The following is a 21862-nucleotide window of genomic DNA, read 5'->3' on the forward strand; positions in this document are numbered from 1 at the left end:
TCCAAAGGCAAGGAGCCATCGTGTGCCTGGCCAGAAGCAGATTCTCAGATGAAGGAACTCTCTGTCTCTTATGCTTCAATTATTTCTTCCCATCAGAGGCTCTGCCTGGAGAAACCAGGTTCTTAGAGATGCAGGTCAGCCTGCTCCAGTCACTGTCCCTGGGTGGTGTTCAGGGAGCAAAATTGGGCTCGCTGATTTTACCAGCCAGTCTACTCTTACCGTGGATGTCGCTAGGTGCACAGGATTATCAAACCCCCCAGACCTTTGGTTCCCTTCCAAGTCATCACAGCAGTGCAGTTTTTAAGGAAAGGATAAACCAGGCCAGACATGGTTGAAAACGTATTTATTTTTCTTCAAATGATCTTTTTTCAAGCAATAAATAAAAAGACATGTCGACTGTTCTAAAAAACAAAATGAAACAAACAAACAAAATCCCCTAAACTATATACATCCTACAGAAATACAAGCATATCAAATGTAGAAATGACAGCACTCTGAAAGATGGGGCTATTTACAAAAGTTACAAGTATTGCATTGCTCTGTCTTGAAGAAGCCTCTTCCTCATATGACTCATTAGCTCTAAGGATGGGCAGGGTGCTCCTGGGGGGGCAGGGGTATCTTCAAGAGGTGAAACTCCTCCATCGTTCTTGCTAGACAAGGAACACTGAAGGAAAAATCCCAACCTCCAGACACTGTATTCAGTTCCCTCACAATTCTCCATAGATCAGCTGCCTTTGGAGGAGCATGGTAGGTGCCCTGTTTGAGAGATCGCATGCTCCTTGAGCTCCTCAGAGAAACCATCTTGTCCCTCAGCCGGGCTGGGACTGGCGGTGAGACCTGCTGAGCCAGTGACAAACCCTTGGCTGTGGTTTCTGTAAGACCAGCTAGCTCTGGGTTATTAAGATCCGCCTCCAACAGCACCTAGCCCTCCAGAAAGCAAGGAGGTCTTCCCTACCTTGGCCACACATGGAAAGGAAGCCTTTAGGGAGTTTTGAAGCACACGGACACCTGGGTCCCAGCTCCAGAAATCCTGGTTTCATTGCCCCGGGATAGCCTGGTAATAAGGTTTTCAGAACTCCCCAGCCCATGCCGACAGCCAGCCAAGGTGAACCACCATTTTGATACTATGGGCTTGGTGGCCAACTCCCATCCGAATCAACCATCATCCTACCTCTCTCTGCCCACAGATTTTTCAAATTTTCTCTCCTGGCTTTGCAACCTTGTTGAAAACTCTGGAATCCAGCCAGGAGGAGCACCTGAGCAAACTGACCTCAGGAGGGATGACTAAAGCCATGAGCTCCCAGCCACCTGCTCACAGCGGCCTCAGCCTAGGACTTCTCCATGGGGAAGTCAAGTCGTTACCCTTGGTGCTCCACAAACATCCTTGGGTCACACAAGATTCCAGAAGGGAGCAGACTGCATCCCTTGGTCTCTAGAAAAGATCCAAGGTAGCCAACAGCACAGTTGATAGGATCCGTCAAAGTGGCAATACTTTCTGGCCGTTACAGAAATCTTGCATTACCAGAAATCACTTCATGGCAGAGATGCCGATTGAAATCCACCTGGCCATTTGAGCAGACCCTGTGGTGGGGTCTTCGTTGTAGAGTTATTTCGAGTCATCAAAGAGGCTTCTGATGGCAGAATTATGACAAAAAAAAAAAAAAAATCCCCCATTCCAATCAAGCCAATTTCCTCTTATCTGAGGGTTCTGGGACTCACGCTGTTATCAACTACAAAGAAATGGCTTTATAACCAGCAGTCTGATATGGGGACAGATTTGAATTGGAAAGAGGGAGAAAGACATGTCTGGGGCTGGTCCTGAGCTCCGACTGTCCATGCGGTTGGAATCCAGTCTGGGAAAGCACGATACACAGGTTTTGGCAAATGTACACTTGTCCTATAGAAAGTGAGTCTGTTCCGGGTTACTTCCCTCTGCCTGCAACAGCCTCGCCCGCCCGCCCCATGTCGATCGGGGGTTGGAACCCACAGCTCTCTCAGCTGCAGGACTCAAAGGACCTCACTCATCACAGAACATAGAGCAACTTCCAGGAATCGAGGAAAAAGTGGGAACGGCCAACTGTGCCATCTCTAAATAGGTCCACTGTCCAGGAACCCCAACCCCTCTCACCTCACCCCTACCTACTCAGCCAAGCAGCTCCCAGGGATGGAGGGCGCCTCTGGCTTTTCTGAAAACAGGAAGTGGGAACTCTGGCCTCACCCAAAGACAGGGCTGGACAAAGGCAAGATGAGTGATGCCAACACAGGTTCATGGTTATGGAAGGAAATGTAATGAACCTGGTCCTGTCGGAGATGCCAGGATGAGAGACAGCATTCCAACACTATTCTGATGTTGAGGCTTGAAGTTATTTATGGATGAGCAAGAATGTTCATTTAGATTTAGACTCACAAGGGGCTAAAAAAAACACACAAACAAACCCCAAAACAAACAAACGAACAAAAAAACAAAAAACAAACATGCTCTCATTTCTAGACAAGTTTGCAAATACCTCTACGCTGGCACTCTGGAACAACACCGTTCCACACTACTACAGACGAAGTAACATGTAGCTTCCCTCCTCCCTCCCCCCAAGCCCAACCCACAGAAAACATCCTTCTCCCTCCGAAAGCCTTGTCTCCATTTGGAAAGGCTCCTTAAAATGGCATTATCCCAAGAAAGAATTCCGAAACGGCACCCGAGTGCCCACGGCGCCCGTTATAGAAGCCCAGCAGCCAGCTCCGCACTCTAGCCAGCTCCGTACTCACACCGTCTTCCATTCCAGAGCTGAAACATGGTGTTCACTCCCCTCTTTTTATTCAAACAAGAGCCTTTAAAAATATTCACCTAAGCCAGGAATTTTAAAAAGGCAAGAACTTGTTGGTGGACTTCCTTCTAAGCAAACCTTCTAAAATTAAAGACACCGATTTCTGCAGAGGAGAGAAGATGGTACTTCCAATCACGGAGGATTCACATCTGGTCTGTGTCTAGTTAGCTGGTTTCCCCAGTGGCCTTGGCTCGATGGTTCGCTGTAGGAAAATCTCAACTGCACCCAATTATTCAGGAGCACCTTATACGATATGGCATTTATCGCAGAAGACATGCAAGTCTTCAGGCAAGGCTGGGAGAAAATGCTCCCACCGCCAAATGGAATTACGGGGCCCAAGAAAAGGTGGTATCATTGGGCCCTCACCCTGCTTTCCTGGTGCCTGTGGCCAGCAACCAGCCTCAAGAGAATCCGAAAGTCATCTTTCTCTTTCTTCCTCCTGCCACCCCACCCTGCCTGCTTCCCCGTGGCTACCAGTGTGAGCTGACCGCCAGGCCACCCTATCCATACCTAGGACGTACCAGCTAGCTCCCACTGCTCTGACAGCTGCATGCGACGGGGCTCCACCGCGGACACGGACATAAATACACCCTAAATTCACCGTCACTAGACTCCTTGCACTTACATACTCTGAGCAAATTCTTAATAAATACTTTTATTTATTATTAAGCATAATTATCCACCTGTTGGTGATTTTGAAAGGAAAACCATGTCCTGTAAGATTTCTTTAAAAACAACAACAAAAAAAAACACGAACCCCCCCACTCCCCCGGAAAAAAACAAACAAACACAAAAAAACAAAAAAACAAAACCTGTTACAAGAACAAAAAAGGACGAAGCACACAGAACCAGGCACTTCTGGCAAACTTTTCTTTTTGTACCTTTCCCACCCCCCCTCCCCCCCTCCCTTAGTAAAACTGGGTGGGCACCTTTGCCAGGATCTGTGGGTTTCATAACTTCAAGCCTTACTGCTTAAAAAAATGAGGTAAGAAATCCCTATCTGAAAAGTAACACGGACACACGAACCGAACCCAGGGGCTCCCTGCCCGCGGAGGCAGCCGTTATTGCTCTAGGTCGGGGGTTTTGTCCTCGGCTTGTGACCGGCCGAGGTCCTTGTTGCCTAGCAGCTGGGGGAGGTGGTGATGGGGCTGTGCAGGTAGGGCAGGCTGCTGGGGGCCGCGTGCACGCCCACCGACACCGGGAAGCTGAACACGAACTGCGACGTGGGCGTGGGGGTGGCCTGGCCGCGCTCGCGCAGGGGCCCCGAGGGGCTGGCGGCCTCGGCGGCGCAGGACGTGGCCAGGACCTGGGACTCGAACTGCAGCAGCTGCCCCATGAAGCTGAAGTTGGGCGAGATGATGCTCCGCCGCTGCTTGACGAACTCGAAGGCCTCCTCCAGCCGCACCCGCTTCTTCATCATCAGGTAGGCCAGGCAGATGGTGGCCGAGCGCGAGATGCCCGCCTGGCAGTGCACCAGCACGCGGCCGCGCCGGTCCTTCACCGCATCTGGGGCAGAGGCGCGGGTCAGGGCGGCCGGGCGGGCCGGGGGAGGGGCCAGGGCCGGGGCCAGGGACCGGGCCAGGGCCAGGCAGGGACCAACATCCCCAGCCCGCTGAAGGGGCTAGACCCCCTCTGGCCTATTCTTGAGATGGCACCAAACAAAGGCACCAGGCTTGGAAAAAACCTTCAAGGATTTCTACTGGCACAAACAAAACCAAGGACCCAACTCTCCCTTTACCTGTCCTCCTCCCCTGCCCCAAAGCCTTAACATCTACACGTCTGGCGACGTGCAAGAGGAACAGGGGTGGCGGGAGTGAGAATCCATCTGGTATCCCCCACCCACCAACATCCAGCCAGCCAGCCCTCCGTAGAGGCAGAGGGAGAAAGGCCCTGGAGACAGCCCCCCACCCCAGTCCCTCCTTGGGCAGGCCAGCCCTCGGGGTTCCGGCTCACCCGCCCGCACCCGGCCTCCCCGGCCCTGCAGGAGCCAACCTACCGATGTACTCGATGGCTTCCATGAACCAGGAGCTGATGTCTGCCTTGTGGTTGTCTTCCACCGGGATACACTTGTACTGATAGTGTCCTTCAAAGTGGTTTGGGCAGTCAGAGGAGACGTTCAACAGGGCCGTGATCCCCAGGGCATCCAGCATGTCCCTCCGGGCAGCGTGGTAGGCACTGCCAAGGTAGAGGAAGGGAAGGATCTCCACCGGACCCCCCTGCACCAGAAAGGGAAAAAGCACAGGCCCCCCAGACATCGTGAGTGGAAGGCAACCGGGGTAAGAGGTGGGGGTGCTTGGACAGGGAGAGGGAGCCGGTCCGAGGCGGGCGGGGGCTGAGGTGGGGTGCAGAAGGCCTGCGGACTCAGGCCTCCCAGGTTCCCCTTAGCCTGCTGGGGCTCGTGGTGGGAGGACAGGCCCAGTGGGCTCCTCTCGCCTTTACACCGTGCTCTGCTGGGAGCAGAGTCGTCAGGACCGGCAAGGCAGCGTGGGCCCCACCTGCCCCTTGATCAGTGACGTGCCAGTCGCAACGCTGGCCTTGCCACACCCTTGGCAACATGAATCTACACCTAATCGCCAGGCTACCTGGTGTGTTGGTTTAGGGACTTATTTGTAGGATACATCTTCACTTGGCACCTTCAAAACAGGTCCTGTCGACCTCACAGACAAGAGGACAGATCTTGGCAGTGTTAAGTAACACGGGCCGAAATCCGAGACATTTTCGGAGTCAGATCAACCCAAAGAATCTGGGATCCGGGAGCAGAGTTCCTGGGCCCCATAAATTCACTCCCTCTCCATCTAAATGAAAGGGCTAGGAGGAGTTGGCTTGTAAGAAATGCAGCAGCTTAAGCTGGTTTTCTTAGGGGACAGGGTGGCCTCAGGGACCTGGGGTGAGCCTTCAGAGAGGTGACCTCTCCTTTCTAAGCATTAGGTCACACACTTCTGTTTTCAGCACTCCTCGCCCGTCTGCGTGGAACTCCAGAGGCTAAGTCACAAAGTTATGTCTTTGTATTATTTTTCCAAGTGAGGCTAAGAAGAGGGAAAGGCAGGAATCCCGAGGAACAGATGCACCCTCCCTAACACCCAATCCCAATACATGCAGGGCTCCCTGCGTTCTCCCCAACCTGAGGCACCGCATCTCAAGCCTCTGAAAAGCAGAAACCTGAAAATAGGCCCCCCTGCCCCCACATTGCCGTATTCTTCGGGGCCGGGCCCCCAGTCTACCTGGTCGTGCAGGGGGGTTCCACAGGAGCTGCAGCCCACGTCCAAGGATTCCGCTGTGCTGGCGGGCACAGCAGGGGGGATGGCTGCCAGGGCCTTGGTTTTGGAACAGAATTCTGGGTACTCGGAGGAAAACCTCTCATAACCACCTGTAAAAGAGAAGCATGCGCGGGTAGTAGGGTCACGAAGCCAGCAGAAATCCAGAAAGTGCTCGAGTCCTACCCCTGGGCTGAGGAGCAGGGCTGGGAAGCCGGGGCCGGCTGGACCCACACTGGCCACTGGGTGGCGCTGTGGCACCAGCGATAACGGCAACGGAGCCTGCACAGAGCCTCATCGGGCCCAGACTCCGTCCTGAGTGCTGGAAGGAAAGTTCTGGGAAGGAGCCTTAGGTATGGGGTGCAGATACAGAACGGAGGACGAGCAGGGCGCCTGCAGACGGGGCCTAGCACAGCAGCTCCTTAGGGTGGTGATGGGACCCTGCACAGCAGCTCCTCAGGGTGGTGATGGGACCCTGCACAGCAGCTCCTCAGGGTGGTGATGGGACCCTGCACAGCAGCTCCTCAGGGTGCTGGTAAAGCGTGGAAGGCAGGAAGGTCTCCGTGGGTCCGCGGGCCGCATGGACGCGGCCTGGTGCCGCCCGGGGCCTGCAGGGATGTCCCTCATCCCAACCCCCGCCCTTCCTCTGCAGAGGAGCCCCAATGAGGGCGAGAAGGGAGAAAAAGCAACGAGCCCGGCAGCAGCCCTGCCCTCCTCATCTGGGCAACAGAACAGGCGCCAACCGCCCGGCCTCCGCGGCTCCATCAACAAGGGCCCCAAATCCGAGGAAATGGGGCGCACGCAGAGGTCCCTCTTGCTGCACACGGGGTCGGGCGGGGCAGGGTTTCCCGGGCCCCCAGTTGCTGAGCTCCGCAGTGACTGGTTATCTGTGGGATCGTCTTCGGGGAAGGGAGGTCTTTTAAAGAGAAAAAGAGATAAACGGTCAACTGGTCCCTGGAGTCGGGTGCGTGCCTGGTGTGGGCTGGGGGCGGGCAGACGGGAGCCCCGCCACCCTGGGTGCCCCCTGGTGCCCCCGGGGCTCCGGCGGCTCTGCGAGAGCTCAGCACGACCTACCCCTACCCCTACCCCTACCCCTACCGGCAGCGGCTGGAGCTGCTGGGATTTTCCCCGGCGGTTTCGGCAGGCGGGTGGGGGGGAGGCCCATCGGTGGAGCCGAGGTGGGGAAGGCCGCCTGCCACCTGCGCGCACTCAGTGACAGCAGGTCCGTGAGGCCCCACCCCCACGCCCCCCACCCCCAGAGCTACTGCTTTGCAGAGGAAGGAGCAGAGCATACTCTCCTCTGAGCCCCCCTCTCGTGCATTCCCTCCGTTCCCCCCAGGGGCATAGCTGGCTGTCTCCCGGGTCACCGGCCTCACTCCTCCTGCTGAGGCCCAATAACCAGAGTCCCCTGGGGGGGGGGGGTGCCCGCCGGAGGGGACCGGCACCTGCAGTTTCAGGGGTGTTGTTGGCCTTAGTGGTCATCTCAGCACAGAGGTGCCCCTCCTGCCCGTTTGCGCCCCTTTTTCCTGGGAAGACTAACAACATGCTGCCCCAAATGCACTGAATGGAGGATGGGGGAAGAGCCAGCAGTTTTGTTTTGTTTTTTTTAAGATTTTATTTATTTGGGGGGGGGGAGGGCACAGAGGGAGAAGCCGACTCCCCGCTGAGCAGGGAGCCTGAGGATCTGGGACCCTGGGATCAAGGCAGATGCTTAAGCGGCCGAGCCCCCCAGGCGCCCCCAGTGAGGTCTTCAGCTGCAGTCCCCCAGACAGGACTCTGGGAAACTCTGTTAAATGTTCCCCCTGGGAAAGGTGGAAGGGGAAATGGATCAATCGAGAAACCGCTGGTGAACACCTACATGCAAAGCCATTACTTGTTAACTCTACATAGTTCTACAGCATTTGAAGATTTTTAAGTAAAACTAATCTGTTTACACTTACACAGTTTGAGCTACTCAAATACATTTTTTTTCCAAATAAATGTAAGGCATGGACAGTGCCCTCCAAAAGCTCCTCACCTAGACAGGCAGACTAACAGTGCCCGCTGGCAAGCCAGTGGTGGGGGCACGGGGGTGCCAGGGCCAGGCTGCAAGGCCAGAGGAGGAACACGGCCCCCTCCCGACCGCAGTGCAAGCAGGAGGGGCCTCGGAGGGGGTGACAGCCTTCTTCCCACTGCTGAGAAGGTCCAGGACAGGACACCAGCCTGACCCACGTCAGACTCCCAGGTCTGGGTTGAATCCCAACCCAGCAAATCATCAGCTGTGCAGCCTGGGGCTCCCAGGGAACCTCTCTGAGCCTCTGGCTCCCCTGCAAATGTGATGAACCCTCAGGCCCGGGGAGGACTGACTGGAACAGCCAGTGCTCTGCACCTGGCCTCGGGGAGACACATAATGAAGCGGTTTCCTTTTTTGGCACCTACAAGGGGACCCAGCATTACTGGCATCTTCCCAGACTTGGGACAGCCTTCTCCTCCTGGGCTTTACGGATTTTTGTCCATGCAGAGTCCAGAGATCTGGAAGTCAGACGGTAGAAGGGCAGGCATTGCACGGTCTGAGCTCCAGGACCGGTCCCCGCCAGGGACATCCACTGACTCCGGGTGGATCCTAAGTCAGCCCGCAGGCAGCTGACTGGGCAGGGCCAGGCCAGGCTTGAGGGGGGGCCACTTGTCATCTGCCTACCCGCTCCCGCCCCCCCCCCCAGGCCTCTGGGAACAGGACAGAGTGGGAGAAAACAGCATTGCACAGAACAGAGACAGTACTGCTGAAGCCCGTCCCCTCCGGCAGATCTCTAAAGAACAAGCAGAGGGATCCCTGGGTGGCGCAGCGGGTTGGCGCCTGCCTTTGGCCCAGGGCGCGATCCTGGAGACCCGGGATCGAATCCCACGTCGGGTGCATGGAGCCTGCTTCTCTCTCTGCCTCTCTCTCTCTCTCTCTGTGTGATTATCATAAATAAATAAAAAATAAAAAAAATATTAAAAAAAAAAGAACAAGCAGAAAGGAACCAAGTGAGGAAGCAGATCTGCTCCCGGGACAGGAGCATCCCCGGTCCCAGGCCAGGGGCAGTGATGAACGGGTTTTCCCTCCTGAGCCGTCGCTAGCCCTGTGAGCAGGACAGTGCCAAAGGCGCTCCTTCTTACAGGTGGACGAGCTGCAGGCCCAGGACGTGAGGATGAGTAGAACAGGCAACGATGGGCCAAGGGCATGTGTGTGTGTGTGGGGGGGGGGGGGGGGGGGGCTAGGGGCAGAAGACTGCAAGGTAGGAAACCACTCACGCTCACACCCCACAAGAAAGACCACGTTAGTAAACATGAGAGCCACTGTTAAGAGGACATGCTCGCTATGTGCCCAGCTCTTCCCAAACAAGCATCCAATCAGCAGCCCTTGAGGTGACTGGACCGGATTTTAAGAGGCAACTGAAGTATAGGGCCACCCCAGGGAAGGGCAGGGCCAAGCGTTCAGCCCACTGGCCTTGAAGCCACCTAGTCTGGCACCAGGAGCCCACCCTGCGGGGAACCTGGGTGGCTGAGTGGTTGAGCGTCTGCCTTCCACTCAAGGCATGATCCCGGGGTCCTGGGATGGAGGCCTGCATCCAGCTCCCCACAGGGAGCCTGCTTCTCCCTCTGCCTCTGCCTCGCTGTGTGTGTCTCTCATGAATAAAAATAGAATCTTAAAAAACAAACAAAAAAAGAAGCCCACCCTCCCGTGTGCCCATCTCTGCCTTCTTGGTGGTTCTCTTGGGGGAGGCACAGCCTGCCAGTTTCACTCCATTGAAGACACACAATTTTCAGGCAAAACCAGAAAGTATCTGAACAGGACACTCCTGATAGTTCAGCAAACTCTGCTTCTTTCCAGTGCTTTTCAAACTACAGGTTGTCACATAGACATCGTGACCAGCCCATTTTATTTAATGGGATATAACACAATAGAAACCTCTAGAATGCATTCCATTTAAAGAGGGTATATAATTTCATGGAACTCTGATTTCAGTGTGACTGTATGTATCCCTACAGGGTCATGATGTCAGGATTTTAGACCGTATCCTCTTTAAGTTCCAATACTCTGTGATCCTAAATGTCACAAACTTATTTGTAAACTACAAACTGACAGCAGGTGTCTCTAAGATCTGCTTTTCGAGCTTCTGAATACAATTTCATGACACATAAACCGATGACTTTCCACCTGTTCTATGTCCAACAGAATGCAATTCCATGACAGATATTCTGACTAATTTTGACCCGTTCTTCCCATGTCCTTATTACTCATAAGCGTTCTAGTCTTAAAGCTCACATTTCTTCATTTTGAAACTTGAGAGAGTCTAGAAAGAAGAAAAAAGGAATATAACCCCCCCTCAACACCCCCCCCCCCAATCAACTTTCTTGAGGAATAACTACCTGCATAGCTGAACTCCACACTCTTTTTCTCACATTCAGACAGTGAGACAACTGTCACAGCTTACTGCACTGGCCACACATCCAAGCAGGGCTGGGACAGTATGCGTGAAGGTGTTCTAGAAAAGGCAGGCTGATGTAGTGGGGATCGTATCATCACAGTAGGATTCTTAGTGGGGTCTGTGATGGGGGAAGCCAGTCATTTGGTAATGACAGTGATCATGGATCTTAGTAAGGCTGTCGCTCTTCCAATTACCCTTTCAATATTGAGAAATGTCACCCGTTCAGCAGCCAGGGGCTTACTCTTGACATCTTATCAATACAAGGCAAACGCCACTGAGCAAGGAAGTCTGGGGTCATTTACCTTTGAGAACTTCCCCTGATGTGGGTGTTAATTCAGTAAGCACCCTTGTAGATCCTGAGCAGTATTGAAAATTTACCTAAGTGAGCTTCTCCCTCCAGGCCCCACGCACAGACCTACCTGTGCGTCCTGCGCCAGCTGGCTGACACCTAATGGTTGCTCTGGAGCTGGGTCTGGTTTGCGGTCCCTCCCAGAACTTCTGGGCTATCTGCTCCATTCAGCAACGGGCTTCCGCTGGCTTCCGTTGGGAGTGAACTTTTCTTCCTGTCAAACTTCCTTTGTTAGGCGGCAACTGCCTCCTGGTAAGGAAACTGGCTATCTGGTTTCAGATGTTCTGATTTTTTAAAGGAATTTCTTGGCTCCTTAAAAAGGCCACCCTCAGGGCGCCGGGGTGGCTCAGCCTATTAAGCGCATCTGCCTTCAGCTCAGGTCATGATCCTGGGGTCCTGAGATGGAACCCCACGTGGTGGGGGGGGGGTTAGAGGGAGTCTGTCTCCCTCTCTCAAATAAAATCTTTAAAAAAAAAAAGCCCATTTCTCCTATGAGCCTCAAGAACATGCCCAAGGGAGCTGTGATAGGCTTAATAATGGTGAGGTTTTCACTTTCAATTTGTACCTACACCCCATCTTTAGTTACTTGTGTACGTTGGAAGCATCCAGTATCAAATGATGCAAAAAGTAATGAGTTTGCTTCATTCGTTGTCATTCTTTAATTGTAATCGAAGGAGATTATCTTTAAGGCCTACCACTCTGTGTAATTCTGAGGCTCTCAACCTCTGGCTGCCGTGGGCATTGTGGCCTGGAAGAAGAAAAGCTAATCCGTTTCTCTATGGGTGGAGGAGGTGTGCAGCCCTGGGGTTTGCTGTTTGATGCCACTGACCTCATGGAGGGGTGGGGGGGCTAGGATGGGCTGGGCAACTGGGAACAGAGAGACAAGACGGTCACCAGAGTTACCAGGGCTGCTGGCTGGGCATTCTCCTCTCCATCACCGGCCTTGCAGGCTGTTTTCTACAAAAAGTGTAATGTCACCATCTGTATTGGTCTGGCCTTAGGACTATAGCATATGTGAGTTCCAGGAGGAAGAAGCTAGAATATCTGAACTGATCGCCCTTTCTCAAAACAGCGCCAGGACAACTTTTAAATCAGAACTCTCATGAAAACGGACAAAAGTCGAGCCGGATGAATTTTACACAGGAGAAAAGTAAAGTAGTATTTTTATACCTAACATCTGCATAAGACTGACTTATTTGAGAAATAAGAGACGCAAAGAATGACTTCCATTAGGGTGAGAAAAATGATCTTTTTTGTCTAATGACCAGGGTTGAAAACCCCAGTTGGAGGATTTACGAAGGAAACAGAAAGGGACTTCAAGGGAGATGTGTATTGTAATTAAATCTGAAAAGCTGAGATTTCTAAACTTTCCCTAAATATGCCTTACAAGATTTTAAATAAAGTAAGCTTAGAGATGAAAGTTAAAAGAAAAAGAAAAAGAAAAAGAAAAAGGTTTATGCCCATGGGAATCATTTACTAGCAAAAAGATCAGAAAATGTTATGATTTAGGTTATTGCTCTTAGCAAAACTTAGATAATACTAGGAAACGTAAAGGCTAGGCAGCATTTTATTGACAGAAGTAACATTTACTCTAACGCTGAATTCTTGCGTGTGGCATTAGTTAACTCCCTGCCACGAGTAACCACTGCCCTTCCAAGTGGCAGAAACAGAAAACTGAGATTTTTAAACACAATTAGTTGGTAGAACTGGACAGCTTTTGGCTGGGAAGGATAATACAACTCTGGAAAATACTCTGCTGCTCTTCTGTCCCTGCAGGTTGGCGGAGACCAACCATAGGGTCTTCCACCGGCTTAGTGTCTGGCAACTTCTACTCCACAATCACGACCGCACGTGGAACGAGACACACACAGAGTCCCCTCACATGGAAATTAAAATGAGCAACTCCCGTGGGAAACAGATCAGCCAACCGCCTGCCAATCCGGGCATTTACTAAAGATAACCAAAGGGGCTTTTCTTCCCGGGTTCCCTTTAGCTCCCTGCCCCCCAGAGGGCCCTCCCATGGACCCACATCTTCTCCACCAGAACTTAGGAGACATGCTGTCCTCTCCCAGCCGTGTGGGAGCAAACACTTCCCCGTTCTTCCCGGCCTCACTAGGGATGCTTTTCACCAGAGGGCCAAGAGGAAGGGGAACAGGGTTAGGACTTCCTCTTCCTTAGCACAAGTATGAAAATAAGGTAGGTTAAATAGAATATGCGTGGTTACCCCTGGCCGCCTCCTACCATCCCTGCAGGACTAGCCCCTTACCACCACCACCACCACCACCAGCACCATCACCCCTTCTTCATTTTGGGGGGGCTGCTTCCAAAGGCACGCTTCCTTTGGTTTAGAAGACCTAGCCAAACCTTTCCTGGCTACTCCCGGGGCCTGTTCCCGAGGAGACAGACGCTAGTTCCACCTGCAGCCCAAGCCTAGGCCCTAACGGATGTGGACGCCGGGAAGCCTCCCGCCGCCCCGGGGCCGCACCAGGTCAGACACCGGGGAGCGGGGCAGGCCTCGGGAGGGAGGAAAGCGCCCCTCGAACACTCCTTTTCCTTTGGCCAGAGGCCCCGCCAACAGCCAGGGGGCTGCCCTGTTACTCGGAGGCTCCAGTCCCCCTCGGGGCTGTCATTTCCCCGGGAGGCCCCTGGCTTGACCCAGAGCATCGGCCTCGCCGGCTCCCGGAATCCATCGGCCGCGCGCCTCCCCGGGGGCCCAGGGCCGTGCCCCGAGCCGGAGGAAGGAAACCGCAGAACTAGGCCTCCCTCCCTCCCCCTCCCTCGGGGCTTAAGTGCCCTCGGGCCCGGAAGCCCAGGGCGATCCCCTCCGGGTTCCTTCCAGGAAGAGAAACAAAACAAAACGCACCCAGACTCCACGTGGGTCTGCGCTGCCCCGGGCAGGGCCCCGCCTTCAGGCGCCCGCGGCGAGGGCGCAGGCCTGGGGCCCCGGGGCGCGGGGAGCGGCCGCTCGAGGGGACGCCGCCGGGGACCTCGCTCGCACCGCGGCCGCGGCCGTGGCCCCAGGCGGGGAGGGCAGGCGCCCCCTGCCCGGCACTTTCTCTCACGGCGCTCTGGGGAGAAGAGAGGATTAGGCTCGATCGGGGGTGCAAAAGGCAGCCCTCGCAGAAAAAGAAAAATCAGCAAAATCGCCTTAGTGGTTCAACCGAAGGTCAACGGCAGCAGCTCCCCGGCAGCTGACAGGTCAAACGGCCAGGAAACAACTGCCGAGAACAAAGCCCCCCGCTGTGCGGCAGGGGCGAGCCGGGCCCGCCGGCCCCGAGCGGGGGGAGCTTCTGGGCAGAGCGCGGCGGGGACAGGTTTCCGCCCCTGCTCCCGCCACCACCTCCCTTCCTCGGGGGCGCAGGGCCGGGGGGCAAAGGAGACGGGGAGGAGGCGAAGGGCGCCCGCGGGGCCAGGAGCGGCTCTTTGAAGGCCGGGGTCCGACACGCCTCCCGGGCACGGAGGCCGGACCGGACGCGGGCGCAGGAATGCGCGGAATGCGGCGGCGGGAGGCAGGGGCGCAGCGCCCCGGGGCCCCCGCCCCCCGCGCCCCCCGCGCCCCCCGCGGCCGCAGCAGGCCAGGCAGGTGCGGGCGGCGCACGGGCCCTCCAGGTACTCGGCGCGCCGCCCCCGGGGGTTCCCGGCCTCCGGATCCCACAAGAACTCGCGTCCCCCGAAGTTTCGCCAGGATCCCCTTAGAGCGAGCACGCGCCGCCAGCCGCGAGCCGCGAGCCGCGAGCCGCGAGCCCCGAGCCCCGTCTGAACAAAAGGTCGCGGCCTGAACTCCGGGGGCACCGTCCCGTCTCGCGTCCCCCGCGGGCTCAGCCCCCCCGCCCCGCCCCGCCCCCGGAGCTGGGGTCTAGCCCGAGGCGGCCGAAGCCGGCCACCTTCCAGGCGGAGCTCGGGGCCGGGCAGCGGGGGACGAGACGCGGAGAGCTCGGCACCAGGTCCGCAGGCCGGGCTCCCTTTCTGCGCTTCGGGGCCGGGGCCCGCGCACCCCGAACCAGCAGGCCGGGCCCGTCCCCTCCCGCACAGCGGCACTTGGGAGCACCCCCTGGGCCGCAGCTGGGCATCGCCGTGGGGTCGCCTGGCCGGAGGCCTGCCGGCTGGGGGTGGACACAAACGCAGAGCGCCCCAAGAGTACGGGCTGGCAGGTGGCAGGGGAGACGCACCCTCTCCGTCTCGGAGGACCTCAGGCGCTCGCGCTCGCACACAGACGCACAAAAAGCTGGCAAACCCACGCGCCCCGGCGCGCACAAAGGAGTGCGCGGGGATGCTCCCGGCCTCGGGTCCCCCCGGGCACTTCTTCCCCGCCCGCCGCGGCGCGGGCCGCCAAGCCCCGCTGCCCCCAGCCGCCCGCTCGCGCGCCGCCGCCCGAGTTTACCTTTGAGGAGGCAGATGTCGGTGCGCTCGGCGTTGCGGCGCAGCGCCCGCACCACCAGCGACACGGTGCTGTCCTCGCGGAGGCTCTCGGCGCGCGGGCTGCGCTCGTCGTAGACGATGACCGCGGAGTAGAGGCCGGAGCGCAGGCGGGCGCGCACCTCCTCCTCGGCGGGCAGGATCTGCTCCAGGCTCACAGAGCCCTTGGCCCGCCGCCGCACGATGGTGTTGCAGCGCACGTTGACCGAGCCTCGGATGTAGCCCGCGCTGTGCGCCAGGAACGGTCTGCAGTCCAGCAGCAGGCACTTGCCGCCGCTCAGCAGCCCCAGGGCGCCGTGGCTGCCGCCGCCGCCCGCGCCGCCACCGCTCTCCTCCCGGTTCATCAGCCTTTTGAGCACGCTGCAGTCCATCTCCCGCAGCTCCTCCACCGTCACCATGGTCGCCGGGCGCGCGAGGGGGCGAAGGACACCTGGGCCGGCCGGGCTGCAGGAAGGGGCGAGCCGGGGCTCAGGGAGGCGCGCGCAGAAGTGGCCGCAAACTTGGCCCCTCGGCCTCCCTCGGGCGGGCCTCTTCTCCCCGGTCCCCTTCGCCCGCGGTCTCCGGGTCACATAGCAGTCCGAGCGGCCTCGGGCAGCAGGACGGGGAGGTGGTGGCGGCAGGGAGTGTGCTTACGGGAGAGGACCGCGGGCTCCCCCTGCCCCGGCCTCTATTGTATTTCGCCCGCGGTGCCGGCGCCGCTCCCCACCGACAGCCGGAGCTGCGCGCACGGCCGCGGCCGGAGTTCCGTCCCGGGCCGCCACCGTATTAAGGCTCCTCTGCGCTCCCCCGGGAGGGGGCCGCGGCATTACTACCTCCGAGGCCCCGCCTCCTGCCATTCCGGGCCGCGCGCCCTCCCCCCGCGCCGGCTCCCCGCCCCGCCGGCCCCTCCCCGGCGCTGAATGGAGCGCGGGCCGCTGGCGCCCGGTCATGGGAACGCGACGTCACAAAGAGCGGAGTAAACAGGGCGCTCGGCGCTCGCCCGCAGGCCCATTCATAAAACCGAGACCTAGAGGGAGCGGGAGGCGGCCTCCGCCGGGCAGGCGAGCGGCAGCGCGGGGACTTTGTGAATGGAGCGCGGCCCGCCGGCCTTCCCCGCCCCGGCCCCGGCCCCGGCCCCGCCCCGCCCCCGCCCCGGCCCCGGCCCCGGCCCCGGCCCGCCGCACACTAGTGGCCGTGCAGCCGCTCCACCCGCCGCCGCGGCCCTCGGCGCCCAGACCACCGGCGTTCGGGCAGCCGGCCTAACCGGGGCCGGGGCCGGGGCCGGGGCGGGGCCGGGGCGCGCTTTAGGGTTCATTCCGTTTGAGCGTCGGAGCCCCCCCCCCCCCCCCCCCCCGCCGACCGGAGGGGACCGGGCGACGTTGCCCCGCCGCGCGGCGGGCCCGGCCGGGGACCTCCTCGCCCCGGGGCTGAGCGCGCGCTCCGCCCGGCCGCTCCTTGCACCAGCGCGACTCCTCGAGACCTCGGCTGGTGCATTAGCGTGATCGATTTTCGTCGCGAGCCATTAAATCAGCTTTATGGCTTCCCGGGGAACGTGGGCAAGCCCCGGCCCCCGAGATGAAAGGGAAAAGCCCTCCTGCCCCGAAGCCCAGCAAGAGCGAGGTGTCGGGTTTGTTGCTTTACGACCCAGAGGGAGGCATTAATTGCCGGAATGTGGCTCCTACGGAGGAAGGCAGGGGTGCCCCTCCCGTCCACGCTTCCTAAAGATGTTTATTGAATCCTGGGGGGAGGGAGGGGGCCTAACGTTCTCGGCTTTTGGAAAAGTCCTCCCCCCCATCTTCCATACGTGTGAGTTGCTGTCTCCGGAAATGACAATTAGGGTCTACTTCGTGCGAAGCTAGACCCCGAGAAACTGACGCGCAAAGGATTTAAGAAGACCCGAGGCCTTGCGCCCCCCCCCCCGCTCTTTCCAGGCCCCGCAGCCTGCTTCCCGCCCCCCGTTTGACTTAGGCATTGAATTGCCCAGAGGCCGCCTTTGGCTGGGGGTGGTGCGCGCCGCGGGGGGACGCGACCGAAGCCAAAAATTATTCGCCCGACATCTTGCCAAATCTTGTTAGCGAGAAGGAGCCACGGAGCGGGGGAAGGACGGGGCACCTGGAGGCCGGGTCGCAGCGGAGCCGAGGCGTGCATTCCGGGGCTCGCCTGGAAGCACGATGCCCCCGCCCCCCGGGGACAGCGGAGGCCGCGGAACCCTCGGGGTCCTTCCCGCCCCCAGCTCGGCCTTCCGCTCGGCTTTTGTTGCCGGCACAGCGGCTCCCTGGAGCTCTCACCTCCGGGCCCCGGGGCCCCCTCCGCTCCGCAGCCGGGCCTCGGGAGGCGCCGCCACTTCCGAGGCCCGCCGCCCGCGCTCCCCTCCCGCTGCGCCGCGAATCCCCGGATCCCCCGGCCCGGGCCGAGGAGGGGATCTTCCTTTGACCTCGCGCTACCGAACGGCTCAGCACGGCCCTGCGGTGGGCCCGTCTCTATTTAAGATTTAATATTTTGTTCGCAGGTTTTTTTGTTTGTTTGTTTGTTTGCAATTAATTAATTGTAAAGGTCTTTTAAAACACTGCATTTTTGAGGACTTTTTACCAAACCGCACGCCGCAGGCACGCCGCTCAGCCTAACGGGAGCCCTGGAAGGGGCCACACCGCGCCCGGGAGCGGCCCTCGGCTCGCTGCGTGGCCTCTCCCGGGGGTGGGGTGGGGGGCGGGGGCTTCCTCCCGAGGGCCCAGGGGGCCTGTGTCCGGGTTCCCATCTGCGGAGCCGGCTGCAGGGCTCCAAGCCTCGCTCTCACTGGCACGCCAGGAGTGTGCGCCCTTGCCAGGGGGCCCCCGAGCCCCGGCCGACCCGGGGTCCCGTTGCCCCCGGTTGGCCCAGGCGCGCGGCTCTGCAGGCCCGCGGCTGCGAGCTCTCGGGGCCCCGGGAACCCCCGACCCCTTCCCAAGGGCTTGCACACGATTTCTCTCGGAGGAGCCTCTCGGCCCGAGGCGGGTCTGGGCTCCTCTCACACGTGTCGCCGGAGCCGAGGAGCGACCCCCGGGGCCACACTGGCCGCGCACCGCGAGCCTTTGTTTCCCTGCCCGCCCCCCGCCCTGCGCTCACGTGGCCCGTAAATAACCGTCAAATCCGGGGGAGGGGGAGGAAAATGCTCAAGGACAAAGGCTTGCTTTCTGCACCTGACAGTAATCCGTGCTGGCGAAGCCCATAAATCCCGCGGGCGATTCGCAAGGAAGGTGGTGTGGGCGGGCGCGTGTGCGTGTGTGTGTGTCCACGTGTGTGTGCCCGCGCCTGCGCGCCCGCACTCGGGAGGGGGCCCCGGCTTCGGACTTCATGTGTCGGAGCCGAGAGCGGCTTTCATTACGAATGCGAATGCCCGATTTTTGAGAGACTGAACACACACACACACACACACACACACACACACACACACACCAAAAAACACCGCAACTCGGAAATTAGCCTTCAGTTGTGTGAATGAATTTCAGCAGATGAAATTTAAATTTTGTATGGCTCCGATCACCTCTAAGCCCCCCACCCAGATAATTTTTTTCCATTTAAAATTTTTGGTATTATTTGTCAGTGTGCAGGCCCTTTTGGTACACGGTGTCATGAATACGGTGTGAGCTCCGCCGCCCCCCTATACTGGCTGTAGAGACGTTAAAACTCGGCTCCAATTAGTGTGCAGGCTGAGAGTGGGAAGCAATCAGTTTACACGGGAGCCTTGTGAAACAGCTTGTCTGTAAGGTAGATCTCGGAGAAAACAAAGGCGTTGGGGTGGAAGACATTGTTTGAATGTCATTTCAAAGTTAATTTAATTAAGGGAGGCATATCTGCAGGAGTTGGGGTGGGTTGCCCAAGGAGAGAGATTTTATTTATATTCAGCAGTAAACCTCGGGGTGAAAATACTTTAAAAATTCACTGTGACATGTAAATCCAACTTCTCTTTCATCAGACAGTCCTTAGACCGACCTTATTAGTCACTGGCAGGCCTGGCAAAACCCCTGCTCGTTTAAGAACATTTCTTTCCAATTAGGAAGTTGTGTGATCTGGGGATTTAAAGCCCAGAGTCAGATCCCCAGAGAGGACTATGGCTTCTATTCTGGTGTCAATGCCAACCTCTGACTCACTGCCCTGTCCCAAAGTGCCTGAATAAAACTTGCCTGAAAACCCGTTAATGAATTAATCAAGGTGGCATTGGAAAGAAAGGGTCTGCGGATTCTTCTTTCTTGAGCAGAGAAGGTACCTTGTTAATCACTCTCCCCTGGAACAGGAGCGATCTGCTTCGCATGGACCCCTTGACTGGGTTCCTTAGATCCGCTGACTCAGGAGCTTCCCCTCTGGCGGTGAGAATGTTCCCAAGGACTGGGAAGCTGTCTCATGCTCCCCAAAGCAGAAAAGTGTGTGTCTACTGCATGTTCTTAGGCAACATGTACAAATGGAATTGAGGAACGCCTGTCTTCCCTGCCCACCAAGTCCGAACTCAAAAACAGTAGAAGGTTCTTCAACGTATAGACTGAACACCAAGCAATGTCAAAAGCATAGGCTCCAGGTTTAGTCCTGACGTCGTCACATTTATTTTCTATGCATAATACCGTAGCACTCGCTACTGGTTTCAGATGCAGGGTTTCTAACCTTTGGGTCTCTGCAGAAAGGTTTTAGTGCCTTGCTTGATTCACTACACTACTTGAAAACTGTTCGATCTAGGCTGTGCCACCATCTAGCTTTATGATTTTGGACAAGACCACTGACCCTAGGTCTCTGTTTCTTCCTCTGCCCCTGAAGAATTGGGGCAGTTTTTAAGGTCTACTCCCTTCCCGGCCCTGTGTGAATGTGAGCAGGAGAGCTCCCTGTCAACCCCAAGCCCAAACTTTGGAGGGCATCTCCTTCTCCCCCCACCCCCCTCCAAAGCCAGGCAAGACAACTCCACAAGGCAAAGAAGAGGCTCTAACTCCTATATGTCTCTCTTTTGCTCCTGGAGAGCAAAGGTGATTGATTATTTTTATTCGTATGTTTAGTACTAATGTCCCAAGCAGCTTGATAAGACTTCGGCTCTGCAAAATCAAATTTTAGGAACAAATACTTCTTTCAACAGGAGATTAAAATGGGCTTGGCAATTTTTTTTTTTTTTGGTGGGGGCTGGGGTGGCCGAAGAGGCTGTGAATATTGTTTTGTTCATTTATTCAACAAACACATTAAATTCTGGGGTGGGGGTGTGGGGACCACAGACTGTGTCTTCAAAGAGTTTATCATTTAGTCTGTCTAGTCAGGGTTGGGAATGTCACTGTATGTTACTGCAAGGCAGGATCTAATAAATGTCATTAGGGAAGTACAAACAAAATGCCAGGAGGATTCAGACAAGAAAGGGATTGCCCTGTGCAATGGGATTAGGGAAATGGAAGAAAAAGGCCAATGTGAATAAAATGCATTTCATCTACTTAAATGTTATCCTTGACTTCTCTGTTAGGTCCTGTTTCTTTTCTTTTTTAACTTTTATCCCACCTCTGACATTCATTCTGTCCTTGTGCCTTATATCTTTTCCTTTCATTTGTTAACCTCTCTCTTCCCCAGTGGTTTTGCCTGCTAAAAATAGATGAGTGATTGGCCTGAAGCTAGAAAAGAGCCAAGATGATGCAAAAGCTCTCTAGAAAATCTATGCTGTGGATGATGAGCCGACCTAGATGCCAGATGACCTAGGTGAGGGCCCGACTCTACTAGTGACAGCGACATCATCTCAAGCAAGTCAATTGTTCTAGATCTTTTTTTTTTTTAGTTGTTCTAGATCTTAATTTTACCGTCTGTAAAACTAGGAAAAACAAAATTATTATTTACTTTTTTTTAAGACAACAAAATATCTAAATCACCTTTCTAAGGATCCACCTTGGTGAACATAGTTTCCAAACCAAACTTTCAAGTACATGCTCAGAAAAGATTTTGGGACTTACGGAATTATTTCTGTAAAAATTCTTACCAAGAAGTAAGCATTCATCACATTTGTTTATAGATCTCCTAAATCTTCTTTAATCGAAAACAATAAAAACAGCCCCAAGTTAAGACTATTGCAGAAAATAGGGGACTTTGGTGCATTATTTCTTCACTAGAGAAACAGTAAAACAAAAACAAAACCCCACAAAGTTGCAGAAGACCCATTTTGTGCCTCTTGTTTGCCATCACAGCCCCAGATCATCATCATCCACTGACATCCCCACATTCATTCTGCAGACAGCCCTGGACACAGTCCTTTCTGACCAGTAAGTGCTCAGAGTGTGTGTCCTACCTTTTATATGTGTATGCTCCTCTTTGCTTCCACATTTTGGCCTCACTGAGGCTTTCTTTAACAGTTAGTTAACTCTCATCATAACTGTAGGAGAAGGAAAAAATAATCTTTCCTCTACCCCCTTAGGTTTGTACCTGGGGCCTGCAAATTAAACTGACAAAGACAGGCTAACAGGAGAAAATCCATTTAATTTTAATTGATGTTAGTTTTATTTATTTGTTTTTTACATGCACAGGGTCTTCACAGAAATGAAAGCCAAAAAAGTGGTTAAACTTAAGCACTTCCATGCCGTTTTAACAAAGAGCAATAGATTATAGGTG

The 21862-nt window shown here is 56.1% G+C and overlaps 1 protein-coding gene across 1 annotated transcript; it reads right to left on the reverse strand.

Annotated features, from left to right (window-relative positions):
• Positions 1-326: 326 nt before the first annotated feature.
• DUSP4 (dual specificity phosphatase 4) lies at positions 327-16141 on the reverse strand. The gene is made up of 4 exons (XM_077848998.1): positions 15255-16141; positions 6044-6189; positions 4819-5038; positions 327-4328 (listed from the first exon to the last, which is right to left on the reverse strand). Exons 1-4 carry the CDS (start codon positions 15685-15687, stop codon positions 3943-3945), a joined length of 1185 nt encoding a protein of 394 aa, XP_077705124.1. The 5' UTR covers positions 15688-16141; the 3' UTR covers positions 327-3942.
• Positions 16142-21862: the final 5721 nt, after the last annotated feature.

Source organism: Canis aureus, chromosome 15 (assembly GCF_053574225.1).
Source record: "Canis aureus isolate CA01 chromosome 15, VMU_Caureus_v.1.0, whole genome shotgun sequence".
NCBI lineage: Eukaryota > Metazoa > Chordata > Mammalia > Carnivora > Canidae > Canis > Canis aureus.